This window comes from Callorhinus ursinus, unplaced genomic scaffold (genome assembly GCF_003265705.2).
Source record: "Callorhinus ursinus isolate GAN/ISIS: 27379988/994484 unplaced genomic scaffold, GSC_fseal_2.0 scaffold2, whole genome shotgun sequence".
NCBI classification, from domain to species: domain Eukaryota; kingdom Metazoa; phylum Chordata; class Mammalia; order Carnivora; family Otariidae; genus Callorhinus; species Callorhinus ursinus.
The window spans coordinates 42,816,971-42,830,982 of NW_027397064.1; the positions used below are offsets into that span (position 1 = coordinate 42,816,971).

The window sequence follows — 14,012 nt, forward strand, 5'->3', positions numbered from 1 at the left end:
TATATACACACATACACACACACACACACACACACACAGACACACACTGGAATATTATGCAGCCATCAAAAAGAATGAAATCTTGCCATTTGCAGTGACGTGGATGGAACTGGAGGTGTTATGCTGAGCAAAATAAGTCAATCAGAGAAAGATGTATCATATGACCTCGCTGATATGAGGAATTCTTAATCTCAGGAAACAAACTGAGGGTTGCTGGAGTGGTGGGGGGTGGGAGGGATGGGGTGGCTGGGTGATGGACACTGGGGAGTGTATGTGCTATGGTGAACGCTGTGAATTGTGCAAGACTGTTGAATCACAGATCTGTAGTTCTGAAACAAATAATATATTATATGTTAAAAGAAAAAAGAAGATAGCAGGAGGGGAAGAATGAATGGGGGTAAATCGGAGGGGGAGATGAACCATGAGAGACAATGGACTCTGAAAAACAAACTGAGGGTTCTAGAGGGGAGGGGGGTTGGAGACTGGGTTAGCCTGGTGATAGGTATTAAAGAGGGCACATTCTGCATGAAGCACTGGGTGTTATACGCAAACAATGAATCATGGAACACTACATCAAAAACTAATGATGCAATGTATGGTGATTAAGATAACATAATATAAAAAAAATTCACAATGTAGGAATAGAGGGTACATACCTCAATATTATAAAAAGCCATCTATGAAAAATCCCCAGCAAATATCATTCTCAGTGGGGAAAAACTGAGAGCTTTTCCCATAAGGTTGGGAACATGGCAGGGATGTCCACTATCACCACTGCTATTCAACATAGTCCTAGAAGTCCTAGCCTCAGCAATCAGACAACAAAAAGAAATAAAACACATCTGAATCGGCAAAGAAGTTAAACTCTCACTCTTTGCAGATGATATGATACTTTATGTGGAAAACCCAAAAGACTCCACCCCAAAATGGCTAGAACTCATACAGGAATTCAGTAAAGTGGCGGGATATAAAATCAATGCACAGAAATCAGTTGCATTTCTATACACCAACAACAAGACAGAAGAAAGAGAAATTAAGGAGTCGATCTCATTTACAATTGCACCCAAAACCATAAGATACTTAGGAATAAATCTAACCAAAGAGGCAAAGAATCTGTACGCAGAAAACTATAGAATACTCATGAAAGAAATTGAGGAAGACACAAAGAAATGGAAAAATGTTCCATGCTCATGGATTGGAAGAACAAATATTGTGAAAATGTCTATGCTACCTAGAGCAATCTACACATTTAATGCAATCCCTATAAAAATACCATCCACTTTTTTCAAAGAAATGGAACAAATAAGCATAAAATTTGTGTGGAACCAGAAAAGAACCCAAAGAGCCAGAGGAATGTTGAAATAGAAAAGCAAAGCTGGTGGCATCACAATTCCAGACTTCAAGCTCTATTACAAAGCTGTCATCATCAAGACAGTATGGTACTGGCACAAAAACAGACACATAGATCAATGGAACAGGACAGAGAGCCTAGAAATGGACCCTCAACTCTATGGTCAACTAATCTTCAACAAAGCAGGAAAGAATGTCCAATGGAAAAAAGACAGTCTCTTCAACAATTGGTGTTGGGAAAATTGGACAGCCACATGCAGAAGAATGAAACTGGACCATTTCCTTACACCACACACAAAAATAGACTCAAAATGGATGAAAGACCTAAATGTGAGACAGGAATCCATCAAAATCCTTGAGGAGAACACAGGCATCAATCTCTTTGACCTCAGCGGCAGCAACTTCTTCCTAGCCTAGAAACATCGCCAAAGGCAAGGGAAGCAAGGGCAAAAATGAACTATTGAGACTTCATCAAGATAAAAAGATTTTGTACAGCAAAGGAAACAGTCAACAAACCAAAAGACAACTGACAGAATGGGAGAAGAGATTTGCAAATGACATACGAGATAAAGGGCTAGATCCAAAATCTATAAAGAACTTATCAAACTCAACACCCAAAGAACAAAGAATCCAATCAAGAAATGGGCAGAAGACATGAACAGACATTTTTCCAAAGAAGACATACAAATGGCCAACAGACACATGTAAAAATGCTCAACATCACTCGGCATCAGGGAAATCCAAATCAAAACTTCAATGAGATACCACCTCACACCAGTCAGAATGGCTAAAATTAACAAGTCAGGAAGCAACAGATGTTGGCGAGGATGCAGAGAAAGGGGAACCCTCCTACGCTGTTGGTGGGAATGCAAGCTGGTGCAGCCACTCTGGAAAAACAGTATGGAGGTCAGAAAATTGAAAATATAGCTACTCTATGACCCAGCAATTGCACTACTGGGTATTTACCCCAAAGATTTAAATGTAGTGATCTGAAGGGGCACATGCACCCCAATGTTTATAGCAGCAATGTCCACAATAGCCAAACTATGGAAAGAGCCACGATGTCCATCAACAGATGAATGGATAAAGAAGAAGTGGTATATATATATAGAATGGAATATTATGCAGCCATCAAAAAATGAAATCTTGGCATTTGCAACAATGTGGTTCGAACTAGAGTGTGTTATGCTAAGTGAAATAAGTCAATCAGAGAAAGACAATTAGCATATGATCTCACTGATATGAGGAATTTGAGAAACAAGACAGTGGATCATATGGGAAGGGAGGGAAAAATGAAACAAGATGAAACCAGAGAGGGAGACAAATCAGAAGAGAATCTTAATCTCAGGAAACAAACTGAGGGTTGCTGGAGTGGAGGTGGGTGGGAGGGATGGGGTGGCTGGGTGATGGGCACTGGGGAGGGTATGTGCTATGGTGAGTGCTGTGAATTGTGTAAGACTGATGAATCACAGAACTGTACCCCTGAAACAAATCATACATTATATGTTAATAAAAAATAAAATAAATAAATAAATATAAATTACATATATATATAATTATTTTATATTTGATTTTTGTTGATACGCTTACCTGAAAAAGGTGGAAGCAGACTACTTAAATATGGAACTTTCATCTTCTTTTTTAAACTCAGTAGAAAGGGAGTCAGAAAACATATTAACTTTAGGTATCCTATCCCTCTTCTGATTTCTTTTTTCTTCTCAAAGTGTTTTTGAATAATCTTTTTCTGAAGATATAATCTTTGCTGTAGTTTCTGGTAGGTACAAATATCAAGATGATCTTGATTACATTTTATAGCATTTGTAAGCCAATAGGCTGTTTCAAATATAAAAACATTTTCATACTGTTGAACTTGTGTGGTACTGAATGTTAATTTTAGCATAGTGTTTTCAGCATATTTCATAAAAACAGCTTTTTCTTCAGAGCCATTGGGGTTATATGTTGGATCTTCATTCATGTCTTCATCATAGATTCCATTAAAGTCTGGATCCTTCGTAATATCAATCAGACCTTAACAGTAAAAGAAAAAAAAATGTAGATAGTGAAAACATCATACTTGGCTTCTGCATAAATAGAGGAGATTGAACACCGGGTTTCATCTTGAAATCCTACTAACGTGACAATAAAGAAATAATGAGATGCCAAAAAATTTGTTAAAGATGAAAAGCACATGGATGAGCGGTAACCATGCAGAATAAAGAAAGATGAAAGCTTGTAGAATTAGAATAGATTTCCATTCCCTTTGGAGGCAAGAAACACAATGTAAGTCCCATATTTAATCAGGGTAACTATGGTCAACTAATCTTCAACAAAGCAGGAAAGAATGTCCAATGGAAAAAAGACAGTCTCTTCAACAAATGGTGTTGGGAAAATTGGACAGCCAGTGTGATCTCCCTTTAAGCAGGAATTCAGCTTTTCACTTGGCTAAAAGTATAATTTGCTTTTTCAAGCCTTCTATTACACATTTCTTTTTTTTTGCTGATATCAGAAGCTAAACATATACAATAGAGAACTTTCCTGCTAACTAATTGTGATGAAATAAATAAGAATTAAAACTTGATTTTACTCTGACAAATTTCCTGTTACATTTTCTTCCTATTTATAATGAAATTAAGGACTTCCTTGTTGTCAAATTGTCTTTTTAAGGACAGTTACACTTAAAATGTTACCCTTAATCTAAGCTTGAGAAAACTGCATAGAATCATAAAATGTCTTGATAGAAAATGTGGAGTCTGTAACATATGTGACTTAAAAGTGCAAATGATAGATCAATGTGCCTCCCTTTCTTTTTCCTTTTTGTCCTTCCTCAAATCTATTAAAAAAAAAACAATAAAAGCCAGAATATACTTGGATTTTTAAATGGCCAATATGATTCACTTCCCTTTTGCAAAAGTTAAATTAAGAAATTATAAAGAAATTAAAGTATTTCTGAAAAGTATTAAAGTATTTCTAAAAGAATCTGAACATAAGCCAGAGTATTTGCTGACATCTCTAAAACTTTGGAGCCTGAGGTGGCTGGAGCCAATAGGCAAAGTCAATTCTTCTCACCAAGAAAGGCAGTAAGTTGGAAGGACGTGGAACCTCTCTGACCGACAGGTCCCAGTGTTAGAATTAACCCTCCCTCCCCCAACAAGGGGAGGAGGCTTAGAAATTGGAAGCACGTGGTACCTCTGAGGACCGGTCCTAGCGTTGGAATTACAAAAAAAAAAAAAAAAAAGGAGGGGGAGGAGCAGAAAAGATTGGTTCAAAGTCTGATTAACGTGCAGTGACACCCCCAGATCGCCTTCCCCCGATAGCACAACCCCTCCCCTTCTTCTCTAAAAGGTTTGAGCAGCTGAGCTGAAAACCGGGAACAGTGAGAGTCTGCGCGCTGGAGAGAGATCCAAAGCCCCTCCCCCTCCTCTGGCCCAGGACTTGCCCTCCAACCAGGCAGGAGACTGCAGGAAACAGATCGATCAAAGAGGAAAGACCTACAGATAGAGCATTTAGGAAGAGGCTCCCCAGTGAAAGGACAAGGTTTCTTTCTGATCCCACTACAGTGCAGTGTACCAGTGAGCAAGCCCTGTTCCTGCCGCACTCCTAAATGAGAACAAACTGCGAGCATCTCCACACAGGTGAGGAGAACCTCTCAGGTGAAAAGACAGGGACTTGAATTTGGGCAGAGACGGCAAGGGGGAAGAAGAGGAAGGGAGAGGAGGAAAGCCGCGAAGGGAGGGGAGGGAAGGGGAAGCGAGGGTGGAGGAGGCCGCGGGGCGGGGCAGAGTGGCGGAGGGCTGAGAATGGGGGAGAGGATTTTAGAAAGCCCTAACGGAAAGTGCCTAGAAAAGAATCAACCAGTTTAGATAGAAAGAGGAGACTGAAGGTGTGGAGAGAGACAGCTCTAAGGGAAAAAATGGAATTGCTGCACCACCTGGTATTTGACTTTACTGAGAGGAGCTGGAAGTGGAATTGGAAAACTTAGCTAATTTTTTTAAATGACACAGTTCATGTCCCCCAAAATAAAGTTATTAAAGAAAGGAAATGTGATCGCAACACGTTATGCAAATCATATGTACAAAGTCATAATAAAGTAAAAAAAGAGAAAGGATTTAATAAAAAAAAAACTGGATATAACTAAATTTGGAGGATGAAGAAGAAGAAACACAAGACTCCATTGTTTTAACCTCTATGTTAATTTCTTTTAGTCTTATCTTCTGCCCTGCTTTTGGTCCTGAACTCGATTCTTTCTCAATGCCTAATACATGTCTTTATCTGAAGGTCACAGAAACACTCCTAAACTAAATTCATCCTTCCTCTCCCCCAAATCTGCTTTCTTTCTTTTGTGGTTAATGCTACTATTTTTCTATCAGTTCCTCAAACTAGAAACTCTAGAGTCTCCTTCATTTCCTTTTCTCTCACACTTTGTTATCAACTGCTTAATTTCCACATGTATTGAAAGTTTACATTGTGCCAAGCACAGTATGAGGTGCTGAGGAATTTAAAGAAGAAAAAGACCTACTTTTCTGTGCTCTTGAGGAGGAGCTTAAGGGCTAATAAGGGAGACAGATGAAATCAGTAATTTCAATACAAAAATGACACAGTGTGCATAGAAGAGAGGAGGCTGTATCTGAATCAAGTCTTGGGAAATGAGTAGCAATAACCTGGGGAAGAATGTGGAAGAATGGGGAGAAGTGGCAGGGAGAAGCCATTACAGATAAAGGACAGGGAATGAGCAGAGGCCTGAAGAAAAACAACAAAAACCATTTCACTTTACCAGTTGTGAATTTTATAGATAGATAGATAGATAGATAGATAGATAGATAGATAGATAGATATGTATGTATTTTAACTAAAAGTCATCCCCTCCACATTTTTCTATCACAAGAATATGTTTTCTTTCTTTCCCCTCATCCCACAAACCTACTGTAATAAATCAGAGAAGCCAAGAATTACTCAGATCAAGAAACCCTCCATAATTAGAATCCCCTACATGGGGCGCCTGGGTGGCTCGGTTGTTAAGCGTCTGCCTTCGGCTCAGGTCATGATCCCAGGGTCCTGGGATCGATCCCTGCATCGGGCTCCCTGCTCGGCGGGAAGCCTGCTTCTCCCTCTCCCACTCCCCCTGCTTGTGTTTCTTCTCTCACTGTGTCTCTCTCAGTCAAATAAATAAAATCTTTAAAAAATAAAATAAAATTAAATTAAAATAAAATAAAATCCCCTACAGAAAACTGGAAATATGACCAGATTTTGGTGTGCTCTGTTCTCTACAGCTGTTGCTACTGTTTTTTTTTTTTTTTAAAGTGGTGTTTGCTGGTTGTTTTATAAATTGCAAATCGGAGAGGTAAATAAAGTTTAACATGGCCAGACTGATTCTTAGCCATCTGCCCTCCTAGAAAAAGAGTTGGCCTCCTGCAAAGTTCCTTGGAAATCCACATTAGCACAATGTTTAAGGTAATGACATGGTCATTTGCAAGGCTTGAACCCAATCTCCCAGTCATGGCAGTGCCATTTCTCCAAATATGAGTGATGATCTAGAACTTATTGCTGTTAGCTTGTCATCATATAGCTACAACTACAAGGCTTGGATCCCAGTTCTCTGATCAAGTCAGTGGAGGAGTGGTATTCCTTCTCTACCTCAAACACTGAGGAGGATAGGGCTGGAGCCAAGTTTCCATGAGTCACACTGTATATCAGACACCTTTTGTTCTCTATCTCACTTCCTCCTAGACTGTATTTTTCACTCCAGCTGTTGTTGCATTGACCAGCTTCACAAAAACATAACCTGAATGTGCTTTGCTTCTGACGCACCACATGGTTCTTATTTTTGCCCTGCGACTTCCCTACCACTGCTGTGTTAGACTTTTGATGGAACCCATCCAGTCATTCTGATGCATGAACAAATCTAGAGTGTGAGGGCGTTGACCAACAGAGAAGAGGAGCCAGGGGATACATACTGCCCTCTTCTATCCCTTGGGCTGACAACTCTGAAATGTATTCTATGGGACTCCTCAGAGAGTCTCTACAAAATGGACCTCCATGGCCCAAGGGGTGAAAACTCAGCAGCGCATCCTTGGATTGATGTTCCCTCCTTTTCTATTCACTTTTCCTGTCCCTCACTTCTGTTCTTTGGAGTCATTTCCCATAAACTACCCTGACTTTAGCCCTCATTTCAGGCTCTAATTTGGGGGTAACCTAGGCTAATACACATTGCTCTTGTATCTGGCCTCTGACCTGGTGTTTCCTTGATCATGCAGCATAAAAGCCTCACAGCCTGAGTCTGGGTTCCTGTCCCCAAGTCCAACACTTGGCCCTGCAAGATTTCACAGTGATGCTTCGGATGTGGTACATGATGGGGAACCCATACCTGTTCCCGCTTCTGTGAGTTTCCCCCATACATGTCTTGTGTGTGTTCTGCTTGGTCATTCACTATTGTTTGCACTATACCATTATCGCAGTGCCCGAAGCATATTTAGTGGTAAATCAGGTGGAAATGAACCACTTTTATCGGAATTGTACATGTAGCTGGGAAAAAAAATTATCTGAATCTAAAAAGGGCATGTTGTTTCCTTACCAGTCAAATCTCTCAACTCTGGCCTTTGCCTGGCTTGACAAATACCAGGTGGGAATGATGGTTCCAAGTAATCTTTGTAAAAAGGGAAGAAAAGCAAACCCAATTTTTGTCAGGATTGTCAAGTCTCAAACATCATTGGAAACCACTATCAATTCCTGCTGATCCTTAATCTCCATGGAGCTCAAATCTTCACAAAGCTCCTGCCATCATCTCGGTCAGGAAGGGCAAACCATGCAGCTTAGTTTTCCAGACACATTTTGGCTAATTCGATTAAAGAGAGACATCATCTGGCTTGTGCATTGTTTCCTGCTGTCTTCCAGTGATTAGCCAATGAATCATTCAACAACTTCCAGGATAGAAGAGTCATCATCTACCAAAAGGACATCTTAATTTAGCTATATTTTGTTTATATTACCTGAGCTATCCTTGGAGGTCCTATACTACCAGTAATGATAGTACTTCTGGGCAAACACTAACATATTTTTAAGACTTTGGCTGTGCCATATTCTCTTCAATAATGCATCTACATAATGCCAAAATGTTAGTGTCCTTTAAGAGGGAACTGTCAAGGGAACACAGAAATGAATGGAATTCACTAGATATTACTGGCAATACTTTGCATTTCTTCAACCTTATCACCTCAAGGACCTGAACAACAAGAAAGGATTTGTTAGTTCCAGTTCCAGCTATAATCTTCTAGAAGCTACTGACCCTCCAATCCTATGGTACTCTGCACTTAGCCAGGTGGCATTAGCTTTTACTCCATCGACATCACAGATTGAGTAATTCTCTCCCAGAGGAGAATTTCTGCCTTATACTCACTACACTCGGGGCCTGTTCTCAACAGAAGTTGATTACCCTGCATGGAAATGAGAGCTATTAGCTATCTAAACTCTCCTTGAGACACAGAAGTACCGTCTTCAAGAGACTGTACTGCTTGCTGGTACGCTAAGGCAACATATCTGAAAACCCAACGCAAGTGAATCAGGCTGCCTGACTGTCATCAAGCAAATCTTATTCTCAGGTACTTGAACTTCACAGCAGTCCAGCTTCAGAAACAGTAAATAGTATGGGTAGCAAACCCACACTTCTGTGGTTCAGGTCCTACCCAAGATTCAGGAGTGTTCGGTGATGTGTATCACTGAAGATGGTGGTTGGGAATAACTGCCCAGTTGTAGCCATTGTACCTAAACATCATCCTGACTGGACATGTTTGCTGAGGAGCTGCTCCCTCAGTTCACAATTACTAAATCCCTCTGGAACATCCCTGTTAGACTTAATTTCCAACCTGATCAACTGGTAATGGTAGAAATCCCCTCAAGGGGTGTCATTTGGAGGCGCCTGAGTGGCTCAGTTGGATAAGCAGCCAACTCTTGATTTTGGCTCAGGTCATGACCTCGGGGTCGTGGGATGGAGCTGGAACATCAGGCTCCACGTTCAGTGGGGAGTCTGCTTCTCCCTCTGCCTCACCCCCCACCCCAGGCTCATGCTTCTTCTCTCTCAAATACATAAATCTTTAAAAAAGAGAGAGGTGTAATTCAATTCAATTAATTTAACTCAATTTAACAAATATTAGTTGATGCCTACTTTGTGTCAGGGACTGTCTTAGGCACAAAACATACAGGGATAAACAAGGCAGGTAAGGGGTTCTTTTTTCATGGAGCTTTTATGTAAGCTTACTGCTAACTTGTTTTTTTTGGCTAACTTGTTCTTAACATCAGCTTATTTTTGTGTCTTAGCTAGAAATAAAAACTCAGTGAAAATTTGTAAAATGAATAAATCAAACTAGAGCCCTTTATGAACACATATATGTACATTTTGTATGTGTGTGTGTATAATTTTTGATTTAGCTATCAATGACAGAGAAGGAAAAAAATAAGAAAACAATGAAACAACTGCATGAAACTACCTTACCATATTAGCTGTATTAAATATTCAAAAGGTCACAATTCTTCCACATCTTATTGAGAAGCTAAGAAACCACTGATTTTGTTCTCAAGGTATTTGCTTTAGTAACCAGACTTACATTGACAAACTAAAGTTGTTTTCAGGTAATTTTCTCCCCAGTTACATGTACGATTCAGATAAAAAGTGGTTCATTTCCACCTGATCTACCATTAAGAGTTTCTGTTATTAGTTCTATTTAGCCAAGGGAAATCTGGCTAATTAGGGGAGAATATTAATCCTTTTCATCCTTAGTGAGGTTATGCGGAAACTTATTAAGATTATGTATAAAAAACTGAATAAAAATTGAAAATATTGTATTTTGAATATCAACCTCCTTAAAGTGCAGCCAATTTAAATGCAATACGCAAATCAACAGATCTGTTCTCAGACTAGTCAAGAAAGGAAATGTCTGAGTGACATTTTATTCCTGAAGGACAAACTGTCATCCTTTTTTAGTTTCAGGCGAGATTAAAATCTATGTAAAATCTATTGCTGTGCTCCCTCAAGTGAAATTCTAACACATTTTTTACCAGAATTGAGACTTATTTTCAAGCCTGTGCCCACAAACTATGGAAATCTACTTAGAAAATGATTAGCTATATTTAATCAATGAAAGCAGTTGGGAACACTGAACCACTCATTTCCCAATTTACTCCCCATTCCACTTGGCCTACTACAAAGGAACTTAGGGGATTTTTTTTTTTTTAATAGCTCAATAAAACATTTACATATATTGGGGAGATGCACCAGGATTTAGTGGTATCTGTTGTGAATATACAGGCTTTAGAGAAATATGGCCCTCAGAAGGAAGGAATTTAAAAGTTAGGTGAATCAAGAACAAATACTTATTAAACCAAATGCTACTAAAATACCAAAGCTTAGATTGCTGATGCACATCTATCCTTCACTTCAATTCTCCTGTCATTCATTTTTGAGGTTTATAAAAATGTCAATGTAGATGACTAGCCAACCTGGCAGTCATTTCTTTTCCAAGTTTGGAGATTTTTCTCAGTGCACTCAAATTCTACTCTTGGCTCTATTACTGATTTTCCTACTTAGGCTCTGTAAGACAAGGAGTATAAACAGAAAACTCCAACTGAGACAAAGATAAATTACTTTTAAATTAAAAAGATGGCTTCCAATAAAAATAAAGCATGTTAGATTCTCTTACCTGCAGAACTAAACTCTGCAAAAATATCTTTATGTGTTTGAGGCTTCCCATCTGGATCAATGTCCATGATAGTACGCCACAATTCAGAGAATCTGGCGCGTTTTTCTTTGGGCATGTATATTCCATGCCACAGTGCTTTCAGCATGTAGTCAATATTGATCAGAATTTGCCCAATTCTGGTATCATAATAAGCTGGTGGTAATTGACAAGAAGAACTCTGATCATAGTTAGCTTCTAAACTGATTGAGGGAATTTGATTTAAGCAATAAATTCCAACAGCCAACTCTCTTATGATTTGATGGACTTCTCTATAGTCTAAGAGGGCAGTAGGGTCCACAGGAGTCAGCAGGATGGCAGTGGAGAAACCTACATTATTCATTTGAGTCATAATTCCACATGGGAGGTCCATTTGAGAGCAGATGTCATCTTTGGCAGACAACCAGCTGACTAGGGCAGTAGTTAGCAACTCTTGTACTTCACTCCGATCATATTTTTCAAAAAAAGCAGAAGCATTTCTCTGTACTGCTAAGTTTTCCAGGTAGGTTTCTTCATCTTGAATTTGATCAAGTCTAGGTAATCCCTTTTTGGGCAATCTTAACATTTCTTACTAATTGTAGGTGGCCTTTCTGAAGTTTCTGCAATGAACCATAAAGGAAAAGACAGGCAATGAAATTTGTCATGGTAATGAAGCTGGATTTCTCAAATAAATCTGTACCTTTATCTTTATTAGGTTGTTTCATGGTCAGCTATGATAGTTTTCAATCTTTTTTGAATAACATTTTTAACAATTGAGGTGTACTTGTCATAAACATTAGTTTGAGGTCTACAACACAATGATTAAATATTTGTATATATTTTGAAATGATCACAATAAGTCTAGCTAACATCATCATCATCCATAGTTACGAAATTGTTTTTTGTGATCCCTACTTTTAAGATTTGCTCTCTCAGCAACTTTTCAAAATGCAGTGCAGTATTATTAACTATAGTTGCCATGCTATACAATACATCCCCATGACTTACTTATTTTATAACTGGAGGTTTGTAGTTTTGACTCCCTCCAGCTTCCCCAACCCCCCAATCCCCTCCTCTGGCAACCACCAATCTGTTTCCTGTATTTATGAGCTTGTGTGTGTTTTTAACTCTACATATAAGTGAGATCATACAGTATTTGTCTGTCTTATTTCATTTAGCATAATGCCCTAAAGTTCCATCCGTGTAGTTGCAAATAGCAAGATTTCATTCTTGTTTATGGCTGAATATTCCATTGTATACATTTAACCACATTTTCTTTGTCCAGTCATCTGTTGATGGATGCTTAGGTTGTTTCCATATCTAAACTATTCTAAATAATGCTGCAATGAAGATGGAAGTGAATATATCTTTTTGAGTTAATGTTTTCATTTTCTTCAGGTAAAATCCCAGACGTGGAATTGCTGGATCATATGGCAGTTCTATTACGATTTTCAGTCTTAAACTAATTACACCATAAGAAAGTTGAGATTTGAATTAAAACAATTTAAAAAGTGAAATCTTTAAACATTAATCATGTTCTGCTTTTCAAAAGTCAAAAGATACTAAGAAGTATGTCAAAAAGAAATGTTTGTAGAGAAGGTACTGTTGCATACCTATTCTTTTTTGTTGGAGAAGCCTTTTTGTATATGTTTATTTTGTTTTTAGATTTTTTAAAGCAAGAAAATAAAGACCTGCTTAAAAGAAAAGGAACGACAAGAAGAGCCTATTTAACTTTCTGTTTCTATGTAACTAAATGCCTTTCTGTTCTTGGAATAAAAATGATCATAACCACTATTTTTTGAGCGTCTACTATTTGCCCAGCTCTTTATACACACTATTTTACTTATTTCATTTAATTGGCGCCTCTCATGTAGTGATTCTTAACATTTGCCCTGCATCGAAACCACCTAGAGCTTGTTAAAACATTGATGAACCCTGCTTAAGAGTTTCTGATTCAGTCTGTTGGGGTGAGCTGGGTAATTTGCATTTCTGAAAAGTTAGAGGTGATGCTGATGCTGCTAGTTCAGACAGGACACTTGGAGAACCCAACTCTTTGAGGTAGGCGTTGGTACCCATCACTGTGTAGACGCAGAGATGGAGACTAGGAAGGTGCCTATGGTTTCATACCTAAAGAATCGGAACCAACCCAGGTCTGGTCCAAGACCTATGCCCACATGGACACGAAAGAGGGGAAAGGACAGGGAAGGGAAGAAACTTACTTTGGAATGATTGTTTTCTTGTCCAGGAGAAGGAAGCTGCGTCCACTCTGGTCCCCAGAATATTCGTGGGAGCTGGAGACAGCCGTCGCCCTGAATGGCTTCTCACCTTCAGGAGCCCCTGGTGGGCAAGGGCAAGGAGGAGCCTCTGCAGGTAGGACCTGAGAGGGACTCTCCTGCAGCGACCTCCGGGGAACGCCCGCTCACGCGGCCCTCCTGGGAGCCCTCCACCTCTGGCCAGAACCCGCGCGCCTGGAAGCCCTTGGTCCTCGGGCGAGGACGGCTCGGCCGCCCCGCAAGGGGGCGCCCCTGTGCGCCCTTGAGCAGTGCTTCCGGGCGGCGTGACGCTCGCTTGGCACTGCTGAATTTTCCGAGAGGTGTCACTGCCCCTCCCTTCCCCTCCCCTCAATCCCGCCTCATGCTCTGAGCACTGTGCTTCCCCATCACTTTTCACTTTCACAGTTTGCCTCCACGAAAACGCAAATCCAGAGTGGCAGAGGCAAAGGCGCCAGGTTCCTGAGTTGGAATCCCACCTGCATCATTATTCTTTCACTCAGCAAATATTTACCGAACCCTTATTATGAGCCAGGCACTGTGTGCCGGGACTTGGAGACCTTGGAGAACAGGACAGACACATAAGCTCAAGGGGCTTATAGTTAACACAGATAGTCATAAAATTATATTTAAACAGGTGATAATATGAGATGTAATGACAGCACACGAAAGAAATCAAACGGAGACTAGG

The 14,012-nt window shown here is 39.7% G+C and overlaps 1 protein-coding gene and 1 long non-coding RNA gene across 3 annotated transcripts in view; one reads left to right on the forward strand and one right to left on the reverse strand.

Moving 5' to 3' along the window:
- ANKAR (ankyrin and armadillo repeat containing) overlaps nt 1-13,644 on the reverse strand; it is a 75,828-nt gene extending 62,184 nt beyond the window's left edge. The window contains exons 1-3 of the mRNA XM_025848728.2: nt 13,271-13,644; nt 11,037-11,671; nt 2,941-3,378 (exon numbers count right to left, since the gene is read on the reverse strand). Coding sequence (XP_025704513.1) covers nt 2,941-3,378; nt 11,037-11,637 — 1,039 coding nt within the window. The 5' untranslated portion in view covers nt 11,638-11,671; nt 13,271-13,644. The remainder of the gene's footprint in view (nt 1-2,940; nt 3,379-11,036; nt 11,672-13,270) is intronic.
- Nucleotides 4,658-12,837, forward strand: LOC112806451 (uncharacterized). 2 transcript variants are annotated; one of them, XR_012374906.1, is made up of 3 exons: nt 4,658-4,982; nt 7,602-7,725; nt 12,450-12,837. It is a non-coding gene; the product is annotated as an uncharacterized lncRNA (long non-coding RNA). The 2 variants fall into 2 exon arrangements; XR_003203875.2 differs by having other exon boundaries at nt 12,717-12,837.
- Nucleotides 13,645-14,012: the final 368 nt, after the last annotated feature.